Source organism: Suillus fuscotomentosus (genome assembly GCF_016647785.1).
Source record: "Suillus fuscotomentosus strain FC203 chromosome Unknown F5891scaffold_42, whole genome shotgun sequence".
Lineage (NCBI taxonomy): Eukaryota > Fungi > Basidiomycota > Agaricomycetes > Boletales > Suillaceae > Suillus > Suillus fuscotomentosus.
Window position 1 is genome coordinate 377,624 of NW_024539554.1, and position 16,881 is coordinate 394,504.

General features: G+C 47.5%; 7 protein-coding genes across 7 annotated transcripts; 2 read left to right on the top strand and 5 right to left on the bottom strand.

Annotated features, from left to right (window-relative positions):
• Positions 1-325: 325 nt before the first annotated feature.
• On the top strand, positions 326-1,782 carry F5891DRAFT_1174403 (uncharacterized protein; the record flags this gene model as incomplete). The annotated part of the gene is made up of 6 exons (XM_041365667.1): positions 326-359; positions 393-638; positions 696-901; positions 950-1,039; positions 1,095-1,256; positions 1,307-1,782. 6 exons carry the CDS (start codon positions 326-328, stop codon positions 1,634-1,636), a joined length of 1,068 nt encoding a protein of 355 aa, XP_041223641.1. The 3' UTR covers positions 1,637-1,782.
• Positions 1,783-3,028: 1,246 nt separating this feature from the next.
• Positions 3,029-4,065, bottom strand: F5891DRAFT_1045809 (uncharacterized protein). The gene is made up of 2 exons (XM_041362266.1): positions 3,751-4,065; positions 3,029-3,690 (listed from the first exon to the last, which is right to left on the bottom strand). Exon 2 carries the CDS (start codon positions 3,608-3,610, stop codon positions 3,038-3,040), a length of 573 nt encoding a protein of 190 aa, XP_041223642.1. The 5' UTR covers positions 3,611-3,690; positions 3,751-4,065; the 3' UTR covers positions 3,029-3,037.
• Positions 4,066-6,257: 2,192 nt separating this feature from the next.
• Positions 6,258-8,910, bottom strand: F5891DRAFT_1045815 (Alpha/Beta hydrolase protein). The gene is made up of 17 exons (XM_041362267.1): positions 8,592-8,910; positions 8,256-8,534; positions 8,150-8,205; positions 8,035-8,081; positions 7,931-7,988; positions 7,847-7,866; positions 7,648-7,792; positions 7,460-7,597; positions 7,196-7,409; positions 6,951-7,145; positions 6,830-6,895; positions 6,761-6,780; positions 6,687-6,702; positions 6,506-6,633; positions 6,480-6,482; positions 6,417-6,435; positions 6,258-6,358 (listed from the first exon to the last, which is right to left on the bottom strand). The coding sequence occupies exons 2-17, from the start codon at positions 8,502-8,504 to the stop codon at positions 6,284-6,286; spliced, it is 1,449 nt and encodes a 482-aa protein (XP_041223643.1). The 5' UTR covers positions 8,505-8,534; positions 8,592-8,910; the 3' UTR covers positions 6,258-6,283.
• A 1,445-nt stretch (positions 8,911-10,355) lies between these two features.
• On the bottom strand, positions 10,356-10,836 carry F5891DRAFT_900316 (WD40-repeat-containing domain protein; the record flags this gene model as incomplete). Its single annotated transcript, XM_041373452.1, is given in 2 exon segments — positions 10,356-10,505; positions 10,522-10,836. Coding segments are annotated over 2 exon segments (465 nt in total), but the record flags the coding sequence as incomplete, so codon positions are not given.
• Positions 10,837-11,639: 803 nt separating this feature from the next.
• Positions 11,640-13,541, bottom strand: F5891DRAFT_502302 (nucleoside hydrolase). The gene is made up of 8 exons (XM_041372051.1): positions 13,380-13,541; positions 13,289-13,325; positions 13,175-13,230; positions 13,093-13,117; positions 12,873-13,040; positions 12,536-12,825; positions 12,077-12,476; positions 11,640-12,019 (listed from the first exon to the last, which is right to left on the bottom strand). The coding sequence occupies exons 1-8, from the start codon at positions 13,408-13,410 to the stop codon at positions 11,743-11,745; spliced, it is 1,284 nt and encodes a 427-aa protein (XP_041223645.1). The 5' UTR covers positions 13,411-13,541; the 3' UTR covers positions 11,640-11,742.
• Positions 13,542-14,089: 548 nt separating this feature from the next.
• Positions 14,090-15,595, top strand: F5891DRAFT_1045832 (guanine nucleotide binding protein beta subunit). Its single transcript, XM_041362268.1, has 5 exons — positions 14,090-14,325; positions 14,374-14,713; positions 14,766-14,841; positions 15,007-15,272; positions 15,326-15,595. The coding sequence occupies exons 1-5, from the start codon at positions 14,217-14,219 to the stop codon at positions 15,477-15,479; spliced, it is 945 nt and encodes a 314-aa protein (XP_041223646.1). The 5' UTR covers positions 14,090-14,216; the 3' UTR covers positions 15,480-15,595.
• F5891DRAFT_1045835 (uncharacterized protein) lies at positions 15,596-16,790 on the bottom strand. Its single transcript, XM_041362269.1, has 3 exons — positions 16,642-16,790; positions 15,817-16,592; positions 15,596-15,768 (listed from the first exon to the last, which is right to left on the bottom strand). The coding sequence occupies exons 1-3, from the start codon at positions 16,672-16,674 to the stop codon at positions 15,612-15,614; spliced, it is 966 nt and encodes a 321-aa protein (XP_041223647.1). The 5' UTR covers positions 16,675-16,790; the 3' UTR covers positions 15,596-15,611.
• Positions 16,791-16,881: the final 91 nt, after the last annotated feature.

A 16,881-nucleotide genomic window follows, 5' to 3' on the forward strand; every position in this document is an offset into this window, starting at 1 on the left:
CACCCCTTCGCACTCGCGAGTCCGACACCGACTTACACAGCTGTGAGTGCCTCTCATAGGAATCATGTCTCGTATACCTAATCACCACAAAATTAATGAGATGTGTCAATCATAAGAGTTGGGATACGCACGACTTGGAATAAACGAAGTTCTCTTTGTTTTAAGTCCTGCGTATCTTTAAATCTATTTAGTTTGGGGCCTAGGTGTTTTCCCGATCTTGTGTGCTTATGGTAGCTGTCAGGTCCGATTACTTTGCCATCTATATCCATGTTTGCTCAATAGATGGAAAAGTAATCGGACCTGAAATGTCCAACAGAAGGCTAGCATGGTTGACCTCCTGAAGAAGCATAGTCATGCAGGTACTCTGTTTGAACTTGATCTCAATCATTTAGTCAAGGTCCAGAGCCCAATTGCGAAGTCTATCGTATGCCTCGAATCTTCTCAATCGGATCCGTCTGATGTCTATAAATTTCTTCTCGCCATCACAAGCATGCTCAAGCAGCTGTTTGATGACTCTTCACATGGCTTTACCAATGAGGAAAAAGAGCAGATACGCGCGGTCGTGAATAAACGCTTCCGTGAGATTATTCAGGAGGGTCCTGCAGATTGTTATATAGCTGCATTCTTTTTGGATCCTCGTAAGTCCCCTTCTAATTGCATGTCTCCGTTTCTGAACATTGTCACATTACATACAGGCTATGTCGGCTGTGACATGCTTCGAAGGTCTCTCAATCCCCTCGCACCCACTATCACAATTCCTCCACCCATACCACGCACACCAGAGGAGACAGTTCCAAATCAAAGGGTCTTTGGTCGTGTTATGAAGTATTTGAAGACAGTCGTTGAGCCAGAATGGAAATCGAAAGACAATCCAACACTGAAGGGTCTTACTCGTTTGCAGGTACAGGAGTCTTTTGTCCGTCAGTTGCACCGTTATGCCCGCCTTCAGTATCCCTTTGATGCTCCAGTCGAAGCTGGCCAATCTATCTTGTCATGGTGGACACATCTCACTCGGATTCCTGAAGGTGCTGTCCTTGCAGTATGTTGTTGCTCGTCCATTGACATTGATCTTGTGCTAATCTATTGGCCCTTAGTGCATTGCACAGAAGATATTTTCTGTGAAGCCGAATGACATGCCTGAGGAACGTACCATGTCCGTTTTCACCCGAATGAACTCGGCCCTCAGAAATCGCCAGCAAGTCCAAACACTCGTAGATATGACACAGATCAGACAATGGCATATGTATGATCCCGAGGTCAGTATATCGTTTGTACACAGCACATTTCTAACACCTTGAATTTACAGAAATTCCGCTTGCGCGAGCAACCCACATTGGACTTTTTTGATGTTGAGCAGGTCATTTTCGGCAAAGGAAAGAGCACTGCTTCGCGGACGCACAGTATCACAGGAAGTTCGTTGATTATCGAAAACGGTGATGAACACGAGGAGATACTTGATGAAGATACTCATACCTGGCTCGATGACAAAATTGAAAACATGCCTGGTGATTCCACTTTCGATGCCGAGGAAGACATTGACTTAGACGTGCCGGAACTCACAAAAATTCTCGCTGATGATCCACCCCAAGGGAGTGTGTCGAAAGGTAAGAAGAGAGCAAATGGTGGCTTGCATTGATGACGCCGACGATGCTGATGGCGAATGGGTCTGGAAGTGAAATTGCCCAGCGCACAGAAGTTTTTTCATCAAGAATAGTTAATAACACCTGTTTTCGACGAGTTAGCTTGAACGAAAAAATCACGTGCCGACTGTCAATATGTGTTAAAAAATGTCAGTTAATAATTAACTGCCATCCTCCTGGGTTAATAACCCAGTTAATAACTGGCTGGATAATTTTTCACCGCACCCTAGAACACACGAATTTTCCTTTGGATTGACCATATTCATTAAGCACGGGTTTCTGTCCCAAGGTTTGAGAGTGCGACCTCAATGACAATGACATGAAAAACAAAAACTCACAAACAAACAACGGGTCGCTGTATTATACAGCGACCCGCTGTTTGTGAGTTTTTATTTTTCAGTTATATCTTGCCAGAGCATATTTTATTTTTCTTGGCCTTACGGTGTTTGCGGACTTTCGCGACGCGACCTGGTGCTTGAGGAAGAGATGAGGAAGTAGAGCCCATTGAAAGCCCAGGCCTGTGATGCTGATTGAGGATTCCTTGGTACGAGCATATGCGTGGGGGTTCGCACCTCATGGAATAGATGGGAAGGGTTGATGATACAGGGCGCACGCAGATGGGTCTTGTAGGGGATCAGCAGCATTTAAGTAGCAGTGAACATGAGTGGCGTGCAAAAAATCGCCCTTTGTCCCACGTGGTGCGCAACTCTAGCACCGCACCAAATCATCAGATCACTATGACAATAACAATAATATATAGCGATCATAATAGTGTGCATGCTATTGTGCCATGGACAATAGAAAGAATATCTGTACTTGGTAATACGTGAATGATTGACAGCAAACAATAAAACAATCAGTAGCGGTGAAATTTGGTTATGCATCCTTACATCTCATTAGCCTCCCAAAAATCAGAGTCGTCCTCTTCCTCTTCCTTTCCTTCTTCTAGTTGAGAGACAGTCACAGCAGTCGTGAAACTGGGTGTTCCACTCTGCACGTTTTGAGACATTGGCGGGGCAAACCTAGGGTACAGGCAAGCATATGCAAACACCATGGTAGGTGCTGCCACAGGTGCGGAAGAAGCAGATCTTCTGGAGTCTTGACTAGCTGGGTATGACGGTGGGGCGACCACAGCTGTGGCCCGTTCACACGTGCCATTGTCCAAATGTCTCTTGTAGGAATCACGTCTCGTATACCTAATCACCACAACATTAATGATGAGATGCGTCAATCATAAGAGTTGGGATACGCACGACTTTGAACAAAGAGAACATTTAATTCTCTTTAGTTCGGAGCCTTGGTGTTTGGCGGACATCGTGTGCTTACGATAGCCGTCAGGTCCAATTTTCTTTCCATCTATTGAGCATACGAATCTCCCTGTGGGTTGACCGTATTCATCAAGCACGGGTTTCTGTCCCAAGATTTGAGAGTGCGACCTCAATGAGATATAAAAAACTCACAAACAACGCGTCGTTGTATATCTTGCTAAAGCTTGTTTTTGTTTGTTTGACCTTGCGGCGTTTGCGGACTTTCACGACACGACCTGGTGCTTGAGGCAGAGATGAGGAAGCAGAGCCCATTGAGAGCTCAGGCCCGTGGTGCTGGTTGAAAATTCCTTGGTGTGGGATGGGTGGAGCGTACGCGTAAGGGTTCGCACCTCCCGGAATAGATGGGAAGGGTTGATGATATAGGGTGTGCGCTGGTGGGGGAGCAGCAGCATTGGGCGGTAGGTATTGGCCAATCTGAGTGGCGCGCGAGACATCGCCCACTGTAGGGTAATGACCATTTTGTCCCACTTGGAACGTGTGGTGCGCAACTCCAGCACCCGCATCAGTTGAAGGTACGACAGGCGTGTATGGGGGCGCAGGACCACGCATCCAATGAGGCGGCACACCGTACGGATGGTAGGTGGCGTAGCCTGGATAGGGAATGCATGCGGGCTCGGGCCCGGGTAATCGACCCATATGCATGCTAGTGTTTCCTATGTGATATGTTGCTTCGGAAGAATCTGAACTGTGTGGTGAGGAGGCAAGGGGGTGGATTGGGTCATCTGGAGGTGACAAGTAGATATAGTTAGAAAGCACAGACGTTGAAGCTGGGAGGACCGTACCTGGGCTACCATATAGTGATTTGAAATGTCAAGGTTGTTTGTACGCGTCCGTAGTGATAGAAAGTCCAGTAGATGAGGACCAGAGGATGAAGGCCACCGTTGTATATGCTCGTCCAGTGCTGGTATTCTTGAGGTTTGTTTCCACTGCTGGGAACTTCCTTTCGGGGAAGATTGTCTTTGGGGTGCCATTATTCTCTAAGTGGACGGTGGTTGTTTTGTTCGATGCGTCAGTTTTTCTTCCACACGAGAGTTGTTTAGTCTTGTTTCAAGTGCACGATGATAAAAAAAAGAAGTGCGCTGTGGATGAACCATGGAATGTTTGTGTTCCCCTGAGGTCAACAATCTGATTGGGGCATCACAACTTATGTTTCTGGCTCCGCGAAATAGTTGGATAATCGTAAGTCCATGGCCAATTCGCATGAGTGACAAGACTCATCAGGTCTCCACGAGTCATGTCGGTGCTCTGGGAGAAACAGTCTGGTGAACTGCTCAACAACTGTCACCAAGAACGAACCCACGCAAGGTGCAATAGGCGATGCAAAATTCAATGTACACCTCTCGCATCATGTTCTAAACCCGTAATTTTAGAGACAGCCAGCATCCCACTCGAGGACACTCAAGAGCGAAGCTTCACGGGAAAGATCACCATAACTGTATTTCCTTGCGCGTACTCACAATTTTATCTGGTTTCCTTTATTACACCTCTGACCAAGCTAGAGAATATTTTCGACCAAAATTTGATTTTCCTATCTTCATATCTACACAGTCGAGTTGAAGGAAATCGTCGCCTTGCAACATTAGTCGATTGACGTAAAGGTGTGTCTTTGCCAGCCAACTGAGAGCCTACAACCGATCGCTTTTTAGTGTTTGTACGAAGAGCAAGACAACATAATTCGCAAGGAATAATCTCCTGGCCAAGAAGGACGGGTGGTCCGGATACCGTGAACGGTAAAGGAGTAAAAATTCACTCACCCATGGCATCAACTCAAGGGAGCACCAGAAATGCCTTCACCGTTGAACAGTCATATCTGGCATTGCTTTGAACCGCTACGGCTCGTGAACACAGCACAGAAGCAACATACGCATGTCCTGGTGCGACCTGAATCCAGAAGTCTGGATCGGATGGAGCGACAGCATGTGCATGAAATAACTGGTTATAAAGATGAGATGTCATACCTGAGGACACAGGAGTATCTTTGACAACTGCAATGCACGACCAGCGCATTTGTATAGGCTTTCGAAGTGCGACCAAACGTCGACCAGGTAAGATTTCCGGTCATGACCATTCATGGTTCAGAGGCTTTCAATACTGATGTTTCGACCACGGTAAAGATCGATCGTCATTTCTTTGTCATATTACCTTCCTATTCTCCTCCTGCCAGTGCGCCTTACAGCTTGCGGTGCGTGTCAAAGATCCTCTGCGTCATTTTTGATGAGCCTACTCCCTGAGGCCGCACTCGCACCGACTTTGCAATGGTTTCGGATATAACGCGAGAGGTGCAGACACGCATTTGAATGACTGTTAAGCGTTAAACGGTCGTCAACTTGGTGCAGCAAAATGCGCTGTGAGTGCATGAAGAGAAGGAATACTGTTGGTTGACCCCCGAGTCGGTCCTCGGATTCTAAGCGTCACATCCGAATCCCGATAGCTAGCGTTTGTTGTACTGTTGTTTGATTGTTCACTCTCACGTTTGCATACTACAGCACACTACTTGGCCTACGAGAATCGCGAAGCTATGGATTATGATTCTACCGTGGACCCTCCTTGAAGACAAGCTTCATGCTCTGAACTTCCCCTTCTTTGGAACTCACGTTGCGCCGTGGCATGCGAGAACCACGCGGGTAGATACCGCTCCAAGGTCAGATCATATTCTGTAGATTGTTCTAGAGCAAGTTACGGTCATCCTCAGCTAGTAAGGATATATCGTGCAGAGATCCAAGGATGTGGAATCGCATCAAGTACTGGTGACTCATCACCGGAGCATTGTAGCCTCCTTTGTCCCTCTCAAGCCAGGTCCATATAACTTCGTGAACCTTGGCTCGTGCATTTCTCTTAGATCTATCCAAGTCAAAAATATCACTCCCTGAATCAGTGTCAACACCTGTATGAAGTTGAAAATCGAACAGTAAAACCGGGCTTACGAACGCGGCAGCCTGATAACATCCGAACCGGCAGTCAACAAACACAGGTGCGTTTATTCTGCCCTCCTGTCGAATTTCGTGAAGGCGATAAGCCACTCTTACTTACCAAAATGGACCGATGATCTCCCATGAATCTAACACATGTAGCACTGACCGAAGTCAATCATATTTGTGGATGAAACAATTTTTATCGTAGGGCCGTACGTCCTATGATCGGACCTAGGGTTTATTTCACGTCATGTACATGTGCATAAAAAAGTTCGCTGCATAATAAGTAGATATGCAGATTTCGAAGTTTGGCTCGCTTGATTAATGAAGAACGTTTTCTCACTGGTCGAATACATCAATAACGTCCGACCGAATTCACGATGTGTGCTCCCAAATTCACTGTTCAGACGGAGTGAAGTTGCTCCTTGCGAACAACCTGCGAGAAAATTTCCAAAGCTGCTTGGGGCTGGAAGGCAGCCTACCAATGACATAACAAGGATCAGCAGGTATCATCATTCTCAGGAGAGTTAACTAACCACTTCGTGTCCAGCACCAAACACCCGTCTAAAACGTAAAATAATGAGGTATGTCTCTTGTTAACAAGCTGAGATGAAAAATGACTCACGCAAAAGAGAAGTTGTCGACGTTCTGCACAGCCGCAACAGGCTTGCCGTCGATCGTCATATTGGTGAGTGGGGTATTGTGGAGCGTCTCGTTGCCATACCAATCCATCGCTAGAACTGACGCGTGGCCCTATTGGCGAGAATAATTCAGCGAAGTTGGCAGAAAAATATGCGACGACCTACCCCAAGCCAGTTGCAACTACAGTCAATGAGAAGCGTCAGGATCATACAAAAAGTCATTACAACACAAAACGGACTTCATATCAGCATCTCCAGCCTGTTCCCTGGTAAATTAACAGACAATGAAGCAGTCACTAAGCACGCACCCAAATCAAAATTTTCATCCTAGAGTTGACCAGAGCCGATAGCTGGGGTAGCCATGTTCTAGCGTCCTTTAACAGGAGGCTAAATTTAGCACTCGAGGAAAGAAGTCAGAAAAACACATACGTCGCCTGTCTTTACAAACTTCTCATAGGGTGCGTCTGGGCATTCCTCGTATTTGACCTGAGCACCGATCTTTTTCATAATATCCTGTTTGCGTAGATAATGCACATAGTATTCAGGGGGGAACAAAGCAGATGAATTTTGGCGGATATCATAGCTGTCGTAATCGCCCGCAGCAGGGGTGAAGACATTGTCAATCTGGAACAGTTTGGTGACATCCGTACATATAGCATTGATATATCACTCACGCAGTAATTATCGGCGTCCCGGCAAATCTTGTTTGAGTTTGTGGAAGTTCCAGCAGCGTAGCAGGCATTCTCCTGCGCTACGCAACCATCAGGACCGTATAGGTAATCCGAAATGTTCTTGAGAACGTCATCTGGTTGGAGCTGTCCATAGCCAGGGGCATAAGTCGCAAAGTCTAGGTATGCGATGTTCTGAATGAGCGGATCATACCAGCCACTGTGAATTCTCATTCAACAGGGTATCAGTAATTCAAGAAAGTGACTTGCTTGTTAATCATCAGGGCGCTGACAACAATTGGAACAGCATCAATCTCCCCGCTAGCAATTAAGGCGTTTTGCCCATCGAAGTAGGTCACAAAGCTGGGTCCGTAGTGACCACCATAGCTCTCTGTGGCAAATATGAACCTAAGTCTGGCATAAGTAATCGTCCGTGATAGCTGAGTTAAGCGACTGACTCTCGACTGGCATACTTCGAAAATAGCTGGCTTTCAAACAAAACCTGAAATGCAGTCCATACAAAGGGCGCAGCGGCCTCCGTGCTGTTTACCGTATCGGTACCGTAAGAAAACCCTGTTCCTATTGGCTGGTCGATGTAGATCACTGGCTGAGGAAGTCGGCTCTGGCAACGAAATCAGAGGATTACGTGCTACATACTGTTGCTAAGATTGTTCCAGCTGTAGTAGGAAGTTGAAATCCATGTTGGATTAGTGTATCAAAATGACCATGATTTTGACATACCTGTAGGGGTTAAGAGTGGTGGAATTACGGTCGGCATTCACCAAGCATGGCCCATTTTCTGTGGAAATTTAGAAGTAAATCAAAGGGCAATTAAACCAAACGACCTTGAAATAATCCGATCATAGAAGAACATCCAGGGCCGCCATTCAACCTGCGAAAGCAGTTCAGAGGTGCAACTCGACTCAGGTACTTGTGCGGCCCAGCTTCCGGGTGACCTACCATAGAGTGAATGGGGCTGTTTCCGGTGAGTTTCTAGACTCGAAGAACCAGAACCACTGTATCTTAAGTCAGCTTAGCATCTGGGACATAGGGAACAAAGATATACCATGGACATGTTTGTTCCAACGTTAATGTAACCAGAGATTTGGGTAACATTCGGGGTTGTTTCACAGATTCCTGAGTTCTTGATGTAACGAATGCCAGTTGCATTGTGAACCTTGGATCGAATCTCGACGTGCCCTGTTTCCGTATTAGCAACTTGATTGTCTTTGACAACAGAGACAACGAGAGTTATGGATATGCTAGCTGCTAGTACCAGCGCAAGGCCAGCCCGAATGAGCGTTCTCATAAACATGTCAGTGTACGCCGGCAGGGATTCAGAGATCTAAATAAAGTCATCAGTGACGGCCAATTAACTTCAGGTACTTATAGACTATCAGACATTCTCATGGCTAAGTATTATCAAGCGACAAGCCAATGGAGGCAAGTGCCCACATGATGGCGGCGATAAAAACGAGATATAGAAGCGTGCCGTGATGGGTCGTACGTTAGGGCTTCAGCATGAGAACGCTGTTGTTTCAGACTGCTTGGTTCCCACAGCTGGCGAAACCCACTGGTGTGCTAGAAATGGGGACTTGGCCGCACGCGATTTTGGCGGCCGCCGCATGCAGCCGCATGTGTGTGCTTCGGGCTGCTTATGAACCCGTTGCGTGAACAGAACAGCAGGGGTCAAGTACTCAGCCCTGCCGGTTCAGTGTAACCCGGAGCGCAAAACTCTCATGATGTTTACATAATACAATGAGTCCTTCTTAGCTCCGGCTCTTGAACACTTCAACTTCGGCAATGTTGAACTTCTTTAGTCCTCTTCGAGAGCTACAACTTGATTTAGTGGCAAATGTCATCAGGCAAGATACTCTCTGGACTTGCAAAAATGCCATATCTGCTCGGTCGAGAATGCAGGTGCCCACGCGAAGGATGTTTCAAGATCCTCTGCAATCGAGAGGATCATCATAGCAAAGACCTCAAGTGGGTGAATTTTGAAATTGATTGGAAGGTTTTTCCAATGAAAGGCCGTCTGCTTCAAGGAGTCTCGGATACCGGTTCTGCCAAGTTCTACCACCACCTTACAGAGTGCTGCCGTGGGGCCGTAGACTGGTGATCAGCCCGTCTGAGGCAAGTTGTCGATGAATATACTGGTAAAACGACCCTGAGTTTGAATTTGGATTATGAACGGATCCTCGGAGTAGTAGTCTACGTGGGTCGAGCTGCTTAACTTTACCCTCACTGACTTGTGTACTGATACTACAGTACCAATGTTGCTCAACCTCAGCAGAGAAGATTCAAAGGAGATCATTGCAAGATGAGTACCTCTGACTAGCGCGGAATGTAGAATTATGTATAATCCACTTATCGTTTTTTGATGAACCGTCAACCAGACAGGCGTGCGAGGGACGGCAGGAAAACTGATGTGTGAAGACAAGCGACCAGATACGTGAGAGATTGCTGTGTCGCCACCTGTACCTGAGGCTGAGGCTGTGGTATTGCTGCAGGCTGGGGCTGGGGCTGTGGTATTGCTATAGGCTGAGCTGCCGTTGAGGACGACTGGCCAGTCTGGGCATTGGTCTTCTTAGGGGGAAGTGCTATCCAGCGCCGCTGGAGGTTCGGTTATGTACATGGCAGAACAAGGGACATCTAATACACTACCTTTTTTTCCCCTTGCGGCAGCGACTGTTACGGGCTGCGGGCCAGTGTACCGTGCGAAGAGACTGCGCTTTGGACGTTGTTGCAGCGCAATGGGCTCATTCGCTGTTGGACGCTGACGAGAGGGAATGAAGACGTTCCAGAGGTGTCGAGCCGAGGAAGCACGGGGTCGCGGAGAGCGACGGGAGGGGCCTGACGGTACCGAAGGATGATATGACTGCGAAGATGACGAGTACACTTATTATCAATACTGGTACCCTTTGCATGATGAAACATGAAGCTTACCTGGAAAAAGTCACCGTAATCATCACCCACGATTGTACAAGAGGGTTCGTAGCGTCGACCTGTGACGGTTCTGTGAATAATGGGAAGAAGACAGTTGAATGGGAGAGTACTGACATTAAGGCAGGTGACTAGGGTCGAGTGTCCTTCTGTGTACCTTGTCACCCTGAAGTATGGTTGTAAAATCACGTACCGGAAGCTCAGGAGCTATGTCTTTGACCATCCACAAAGTTATTTTGCTGTTGTTCCCGCCATGTGTGATGTATCTCCCATCTCGAGAGAATGACACATGGTGAAGGCGATTGTAATAATCCTGGCTGAATGGCTCGCCAAGTGGTTGATAGGATTCTGTATCCCATAGTTGTGCGATACCCTGGTCGCCCACACACGCCAGTAGACAGTGATTTTACTCGCCCACCATCATGATCCGCCCACTCGCCTTCAATCATATTTCCGTCGGTATCCCATCGCTCAACACATCCGTCATACCTTCCGCACGCAATAGTCTTCCCGTCTGGTGAAAGCACTAGTGCAACTATCTCTCCCCTCTCGTCTTCCCCCTCGTCTTCCCCCTTGTCTTCCCATGGTTCCCTGACCAGAAGTCCTGTATTGCAGTTCCACTTGCACATCACGCCACTATCTGAATAACTCACGATGTGTACGTTGTCGTGCAAGAAGACGAGATACATAACGATTTCATTATGCACTTCAAATTCGTGCTTTGGAGTTGGTTTTTGGGGTTGCGGTGAAGCTTCCTCCGTGGACGGCGTGGCAGAGGATTTGGATTCAGAAGACATAGCTTCCTGAATGGTCCGTGTTGCAAGGGATTCAGAAGTCGTAACTCGTTATGGTAAGCCGTCCGTATATTTTCGGCTGGCACTGTCAGACTGCTCATGAGTATAGCAAATGAGAGGAAAAGTTGACTAGCACTCACCAGTTGTTCTAATTTTTGGTTCGCTGGTAGCAGCCTAATAAGAACAACGGTGAGCCTGGTACTAAAGGAAAGGGCCAAACTTCATCGGCAGGGACCTTGTTTACCGGTATGCTGCCGTTCATCGTGTTGGTCAGTATTGGTTTTGCGTACCATGTAACACTACTGAACGCGGCAAGTCCCGAGTCGAATCATGATGGGGGCTTAGCGAGTTAAGATAAGTTTCAACTTCGAAGTCAACGATACAACTCATACAAGCTGTTTCAGCCACATTTTCTTTAGTTCAGTTTGAGAAATTCGATTTGGACATGGAAAAAAAGAAAGGTGTTGCGGAGACAAGCGGGGGAGAGAAGAGGATGAAAGGGGAAAAACACGGGACACCTATCAGATTGATGCGGAACCAGGAGAAAACGGGAAGAGTGTGAGGGTCTTGAACATCTGACTCAGTACTTAGTAGCTACATCTGTTCAAGTTGGACTCAAGATCTATGAGTCACAGCTATCGCAACCCCGTAAGTGATGCCTCCATTTACTGATACGTTCGTGACACTGGACAGTATACGGAGTTCCAATAAAAATCACTGGAAACGTGATAGATCCGTCTGACGCATGCGCATAGTCGCGATGATTATCAGCCAGGTACAACTTTCCATTGATCAATCTACATGTGGCAATGACAATCATTGGATGCCCCAGACCCTACGTGTCAGCAATTGGAGAAGAACGCTTGGCCCTGGCGTTTCCACGAGGCATGCTACGCCTTTCCCTTGTCTCTGCTCAAGCGCTGGGTCTTCGGCCTCTACTCTCGCAGGCAGCGCGGTGGACTCGAGGAGCCCGTGCCCGATCTGTCGCAGGTCAAGCAGAGTTTGGACCTCTGCCCGATTGGTACCAGGTGCATATGTGGTATTCTCCACTCTTCGGTCAGTGACGAACATGCCACGAGTAATTTCTCCGCTCCTTTATATGAAACACATCAGGTAAACAATAAATAATCGGGAACACGCAGGATCGCACCGTTCAATATCGAATGTTCGCTCGGCTATAGCCCATCCAGTCGACATTCCAGGAAGACTGCCAGCTGGAGTAATTTCAGGTGGATTCTCGATTGCGCACCAAATGGCGACAATATCATGCAACTCTAGTACATCCTTTCCAGACTCGATCATGATTTCCCTCGTGCGTTCGAAGACAGAGCTTGTAAAGTGGACAAGGGGTGATTTACCATCCGCATTCGACGGTTGGGCTGTAGACTTGAACGCAGGGTCTACCGTTTGTATATAATGCGGCAAAGGGAGTTCGTGGTTAGTAGTGATATCCAAGGGAGCGAGTATCACTCTGTCGAGCGGGAGACCACTGGTAAGATCTGTCGGCACTAAAAGTTCTTTTGCTGCGTAAGGATCAGCAAAAACATTAACTGCATATGCAAACAAGGTTAGTAGGATTTTCTACACGAACACGCCTTTAACCACTTACATTCCGCGACCGAAGTAGTATTTCCGGGAACATCTAAGGCTCCCGCCATGGCAATGACTCGACCGATTTTATCCACAAATGTTTGACGGTGTTGGCGCACAAGTTGTGCCAGGTTAGTCATCGGACCCAGGACTACATATGTGATGCTTCTGTCAGGACGTGACTCCAGTAAGCGCAAGGCCACCTCGACACCTGATTCTTTCACCGGTTGAAAATTGTGGCAAAAAGTGGAACTTCCGAGGTCGACATTCAAGTCAGGGTGGCGTTCGCTTATATTTGATAAACCATCACTACAGTAACAATGAGAACCTATCTCCAAAGTTGAAGAGAAACTTACCGGCCGTGGAAGTATTGAGCAAAGTGCCGTCCACCTTCTAAGGGTCCATCTGGTCCGACCACAAGGAGGGGTGGGACTGTGGGTGAAAAATTCGGAAACCTTGCGGCATCTTCAGGGTTTAGCGCAATGTGACGCCCTATTGCCTGGTAAAGCTTGTAGATGTTGTCGCTGCGGAGTCACGTTCAGTTACTTTGAGACTTGGATTGAGCGGCGCCTTAACTGAGCTGCGTGAACATCGGTGTTCCCTGTTATCAAATATTGATAAGGTTCTCATTTCAGCCTATCCCAACGCATTTACGTACCGAATGAAATGATGTATGCAAGGATTTCGAGTTCGGGGGATGTGATGGCAAGCAGGCTGTCGGTGCTTTTAGAACAAAGTTTCTCTGAATTTATGGAGGGAATCGAAAACAAACATGGCTAGAATGTCATCCACGCCAGGGTCAGTGTCGACTACGAGCCATGGTCAGATAAGAGTGAGCACAGCGTATTCGACCGACCACTTACTGATGACTGGCGTCCTCGTCTTCTCTTGCATGTTATTATCGTATGGTCAACAGACAGAATCAACACAGATAGGGAAAAGGCCTTTATCACTCAGATCATATAGTGTAGTTAAGACTCAGTCAAACTCGGTGAGAATGGGATGAATATGTGTCGAAGCGTGGAACAAGGCAGATAGGTGCCTTATGCTGAGACGTGCTGAACCACAGTGATTCTGCCGATGGAGCTATGAATTGATGCAGAGTGAATGTTTGCGGGTTTATTCGCATTCGCTGTTGCGGCAACCGATGTCGGACTTCAACATGACCAAAATAATACGAACCACATGGATGAACACTGCATGGAGATAAGGCATACAACCACAGGCGACCGTGGAATGTTCGAACACTGATTATGCGTCGGTTTATATGTAACGGATATTTGAATAAGGATCATTTGAATTGCTACACCAGCTGTATTGTACAAGTAGGGCCGAAAATTTCCCATGGAACCCGGACCTATTAATTAAAAGGACAGTCAGCCAAAGTACTGCGGAGCACAATGAGATAGATATCAGAGATCTTGGTGGAAAATTGGTCTCATCGGACTAGCCTCTGAAGTAGCAAATATTGAAAGAATAACATCATAAATGATACGCAGTCACGCGGACTCACCATGCTCAAAGTTATCCCGGTCCGTGTCAAGTGCATGCAGGTTGTGAAGAGAGTGTGGGACGTCAGACCTCATAAGGCGGAATATGCCGGAGAACTATGCAGCTAAAGTCACGGTGGCTGTCACGTCACGCCTAACCTGAAGCCATACTCATCTGAGTCCCTCTCGATATCCAGCGACTTACGACTAATGGCTGAATCCTTGCGTTTTCTCGGCTCCCTCCCCGGCCACAAAGGATGGGTTACCGCTATTGCTACCTCCTCGGAGAACCCAGACATGATTCTGACGGCTTCCCGAGGTATGAATGACATTTTTGCATAATTCTTTAGTTGACCTTAGGGCCCAGACAAGACCATCATCGTCTGGCAGCTTACTCGTGATGAAGACACGTACGGCTACCCCAAACGAATTCTTCATGGCCACAACCACTTCGTCTCTGACATCGTCATCTCTTCCGATGGACAATTCGCCCTTTCCTCCTCTTGGGACCACACCCTGCGTCTCTGGGATCTGAACACTGGTCAGACCACCCGCAGATTTGTTGGCCACACCTCCGATGTCTTGTCTGTCAGCTTCAGCGCAGACAACAGACAGATTGTCTCTGGTTCGCGTGACCGAACAATCAAACTTTGGAACACTCTTGGAGAGTGCAAGTATGATATCAAGGATGATGGTCACACTGAGTGGTGCGTGGGAGTCATGCTCAAATAGATATCATACCCTGACAATACGGTCTAGGGTGTCATGCGTGCGCTTCAGCCCCAACGTCATGAACCCTGTTATTGTGTCTTGTGGATGGGACAAGGTTGTGAAGGTGAGCGTTCCCTAAAATTCATATTACTGGCCCTCCTAGTCGAGCAACGTTATCTTTATTCGCTACTTCGAGAGTAACCACATGAGATGAACATTTTTCATCAAAGATCTATGAATCGCTCGTAGCAATGCCATGGTACACTCAGTGCTAACACTACTTTGATAGGTCTGGGAACTCTCCAAGTTCAAATTAAAGACCAACCACTACGGCCACACCGGCTACATCAACACTATCTCTGTCTCTCCTGATGGTTCCCTTGCTGCATCAGGTGGCAAGGACGGCATTACCATGCTTTGGGACCTGAACGAGGGCAAGCACCTTTACTCGCTTGAGGCTGGTGACATCGTCAATGCTCTTGTGTTCTCGCCCAACCGCTACTGGCTATGCGCTGCCACTGCCAGCTGCGTTAAAATCTTTGACCTTGAGAGCAAGTACGTACTTCCAAATTGTGTTACGAAATCTAGCTTATCGGCGTGATCCCTAGGTCAATTGTTGACGAGCTCAAGCCCAGCTTCACTGATGTTGGCCCCAACTCACGGGAACCCGAGTGTGTGTCAATCGCATGGTCAGCAGACGGGCAGACGTTGTTTGGTGGATTCACTGACAACCTTGTTCGTGTCTGGACTGTCACTTCTTAAAATCTTCCGGGGAAGTCGCGTGGTGGAGGACAGATTGAGGTTTACCCTACGCATCGTTTTTACTGTAGCAGGCTGCTTGCATCTCAAAAAAAAAACATTGCATTTCTCAATTCCTGGTAGAATCTATGGCATTCACAAAACTCCTGGAGTCTCAGCTTCCCGCATGTTTCGTTGACGTTCCGCGTAATCCCAGCGATCCAGGCCTCCAAAGTCGATCTTCATCGCGCCAGAAGACAGGTTTACTTGCAGTTCGCAGATGTGAGATACCCTAGCTCTCCAGCTGTCGGCCCTGTGATGATAATTAGCACTGGTGACCAAGTGTATTTCATCGGCTCACGTTGCTGTCCCATACATGTCCGAGCTGCTCTGACTGACCACTCGCACGCATTGATCGCTGTTGGACTTTGCATCGTATATCCACAAGTTCTTTCCCACATAGACCTCCTGCCAGCCACCTGAGTCAACTAATCTGTTTGGGGGCCTGATGCGTTTGGTATCTGGTGGAGGAGTGGGGGCTTGTCGAACATCCACATCATTAAAGAGGCGAAGCGCCACAAGATTTGAGATGTTGGTTAGCAGAGCACGTTCCTGGGATAAAGACGGATTGATGATATGAAAGATTGTACTGAGTGAGCTCTCCGAGTCATCATCAGATTCATGGCTGCCATCTTCTGCTGTCGTAGTAGTTGCAGCGGTACCACTCGGACTTGCTTTGTTGGGCTCAAGTTGATCGTCCATCGTCGTGTCATCTTCTTCCAAAGGGCTATCTGCAAACTCCTTCTCTCCTTCTTCCAATCGACTGGAGAAAGCCAACCAAGCAGCCTCATCGGAAAAATCAGTTCGCAGCAGGATCCCCAGCTCTTCTCTGTTAGTCGACGCTTCGTCAAAAGGATCACTATCCATGTGGAATTCCGCATCGCCATCAGTACCGATGGCAGTGGTCTGGGATATGTTTGAACGCCGGGGATCATATGCGAACAAGATCGTGATTTGCTCAGTGCTTACAGATGACAACGTTTTTTCGCTCGAAGCCCAGAACTTCTGTGCGACCTGAAGCTTCCATCGTCTACGGCCTTCGTTTGGCGATCGGCTCTTAATCGACGCGTAGTGAATCTGTGATCATGATGAGGCCTTTGAAAGAAGTACCAGTGACTGAACGCACAAGTAACCATTCTCCGAAAGTACTCGAAGACATCTTTTGTGGAACGTCGGTGTTGCAATGTCAAGGATTGCCTTGATGTTTTGCCAGGTCACCACAGGAACCTCATCACCAACAACTTGAACGTTAACTTGAAATTGCGAGAGTGACGGTACTTCAGTCCGTAATTAGTTCAAACGCATCATAGACTCGGGCTTATAGGGCATTTTTTGATCAAAACTCGCAGCCGATTATCGCACAGTT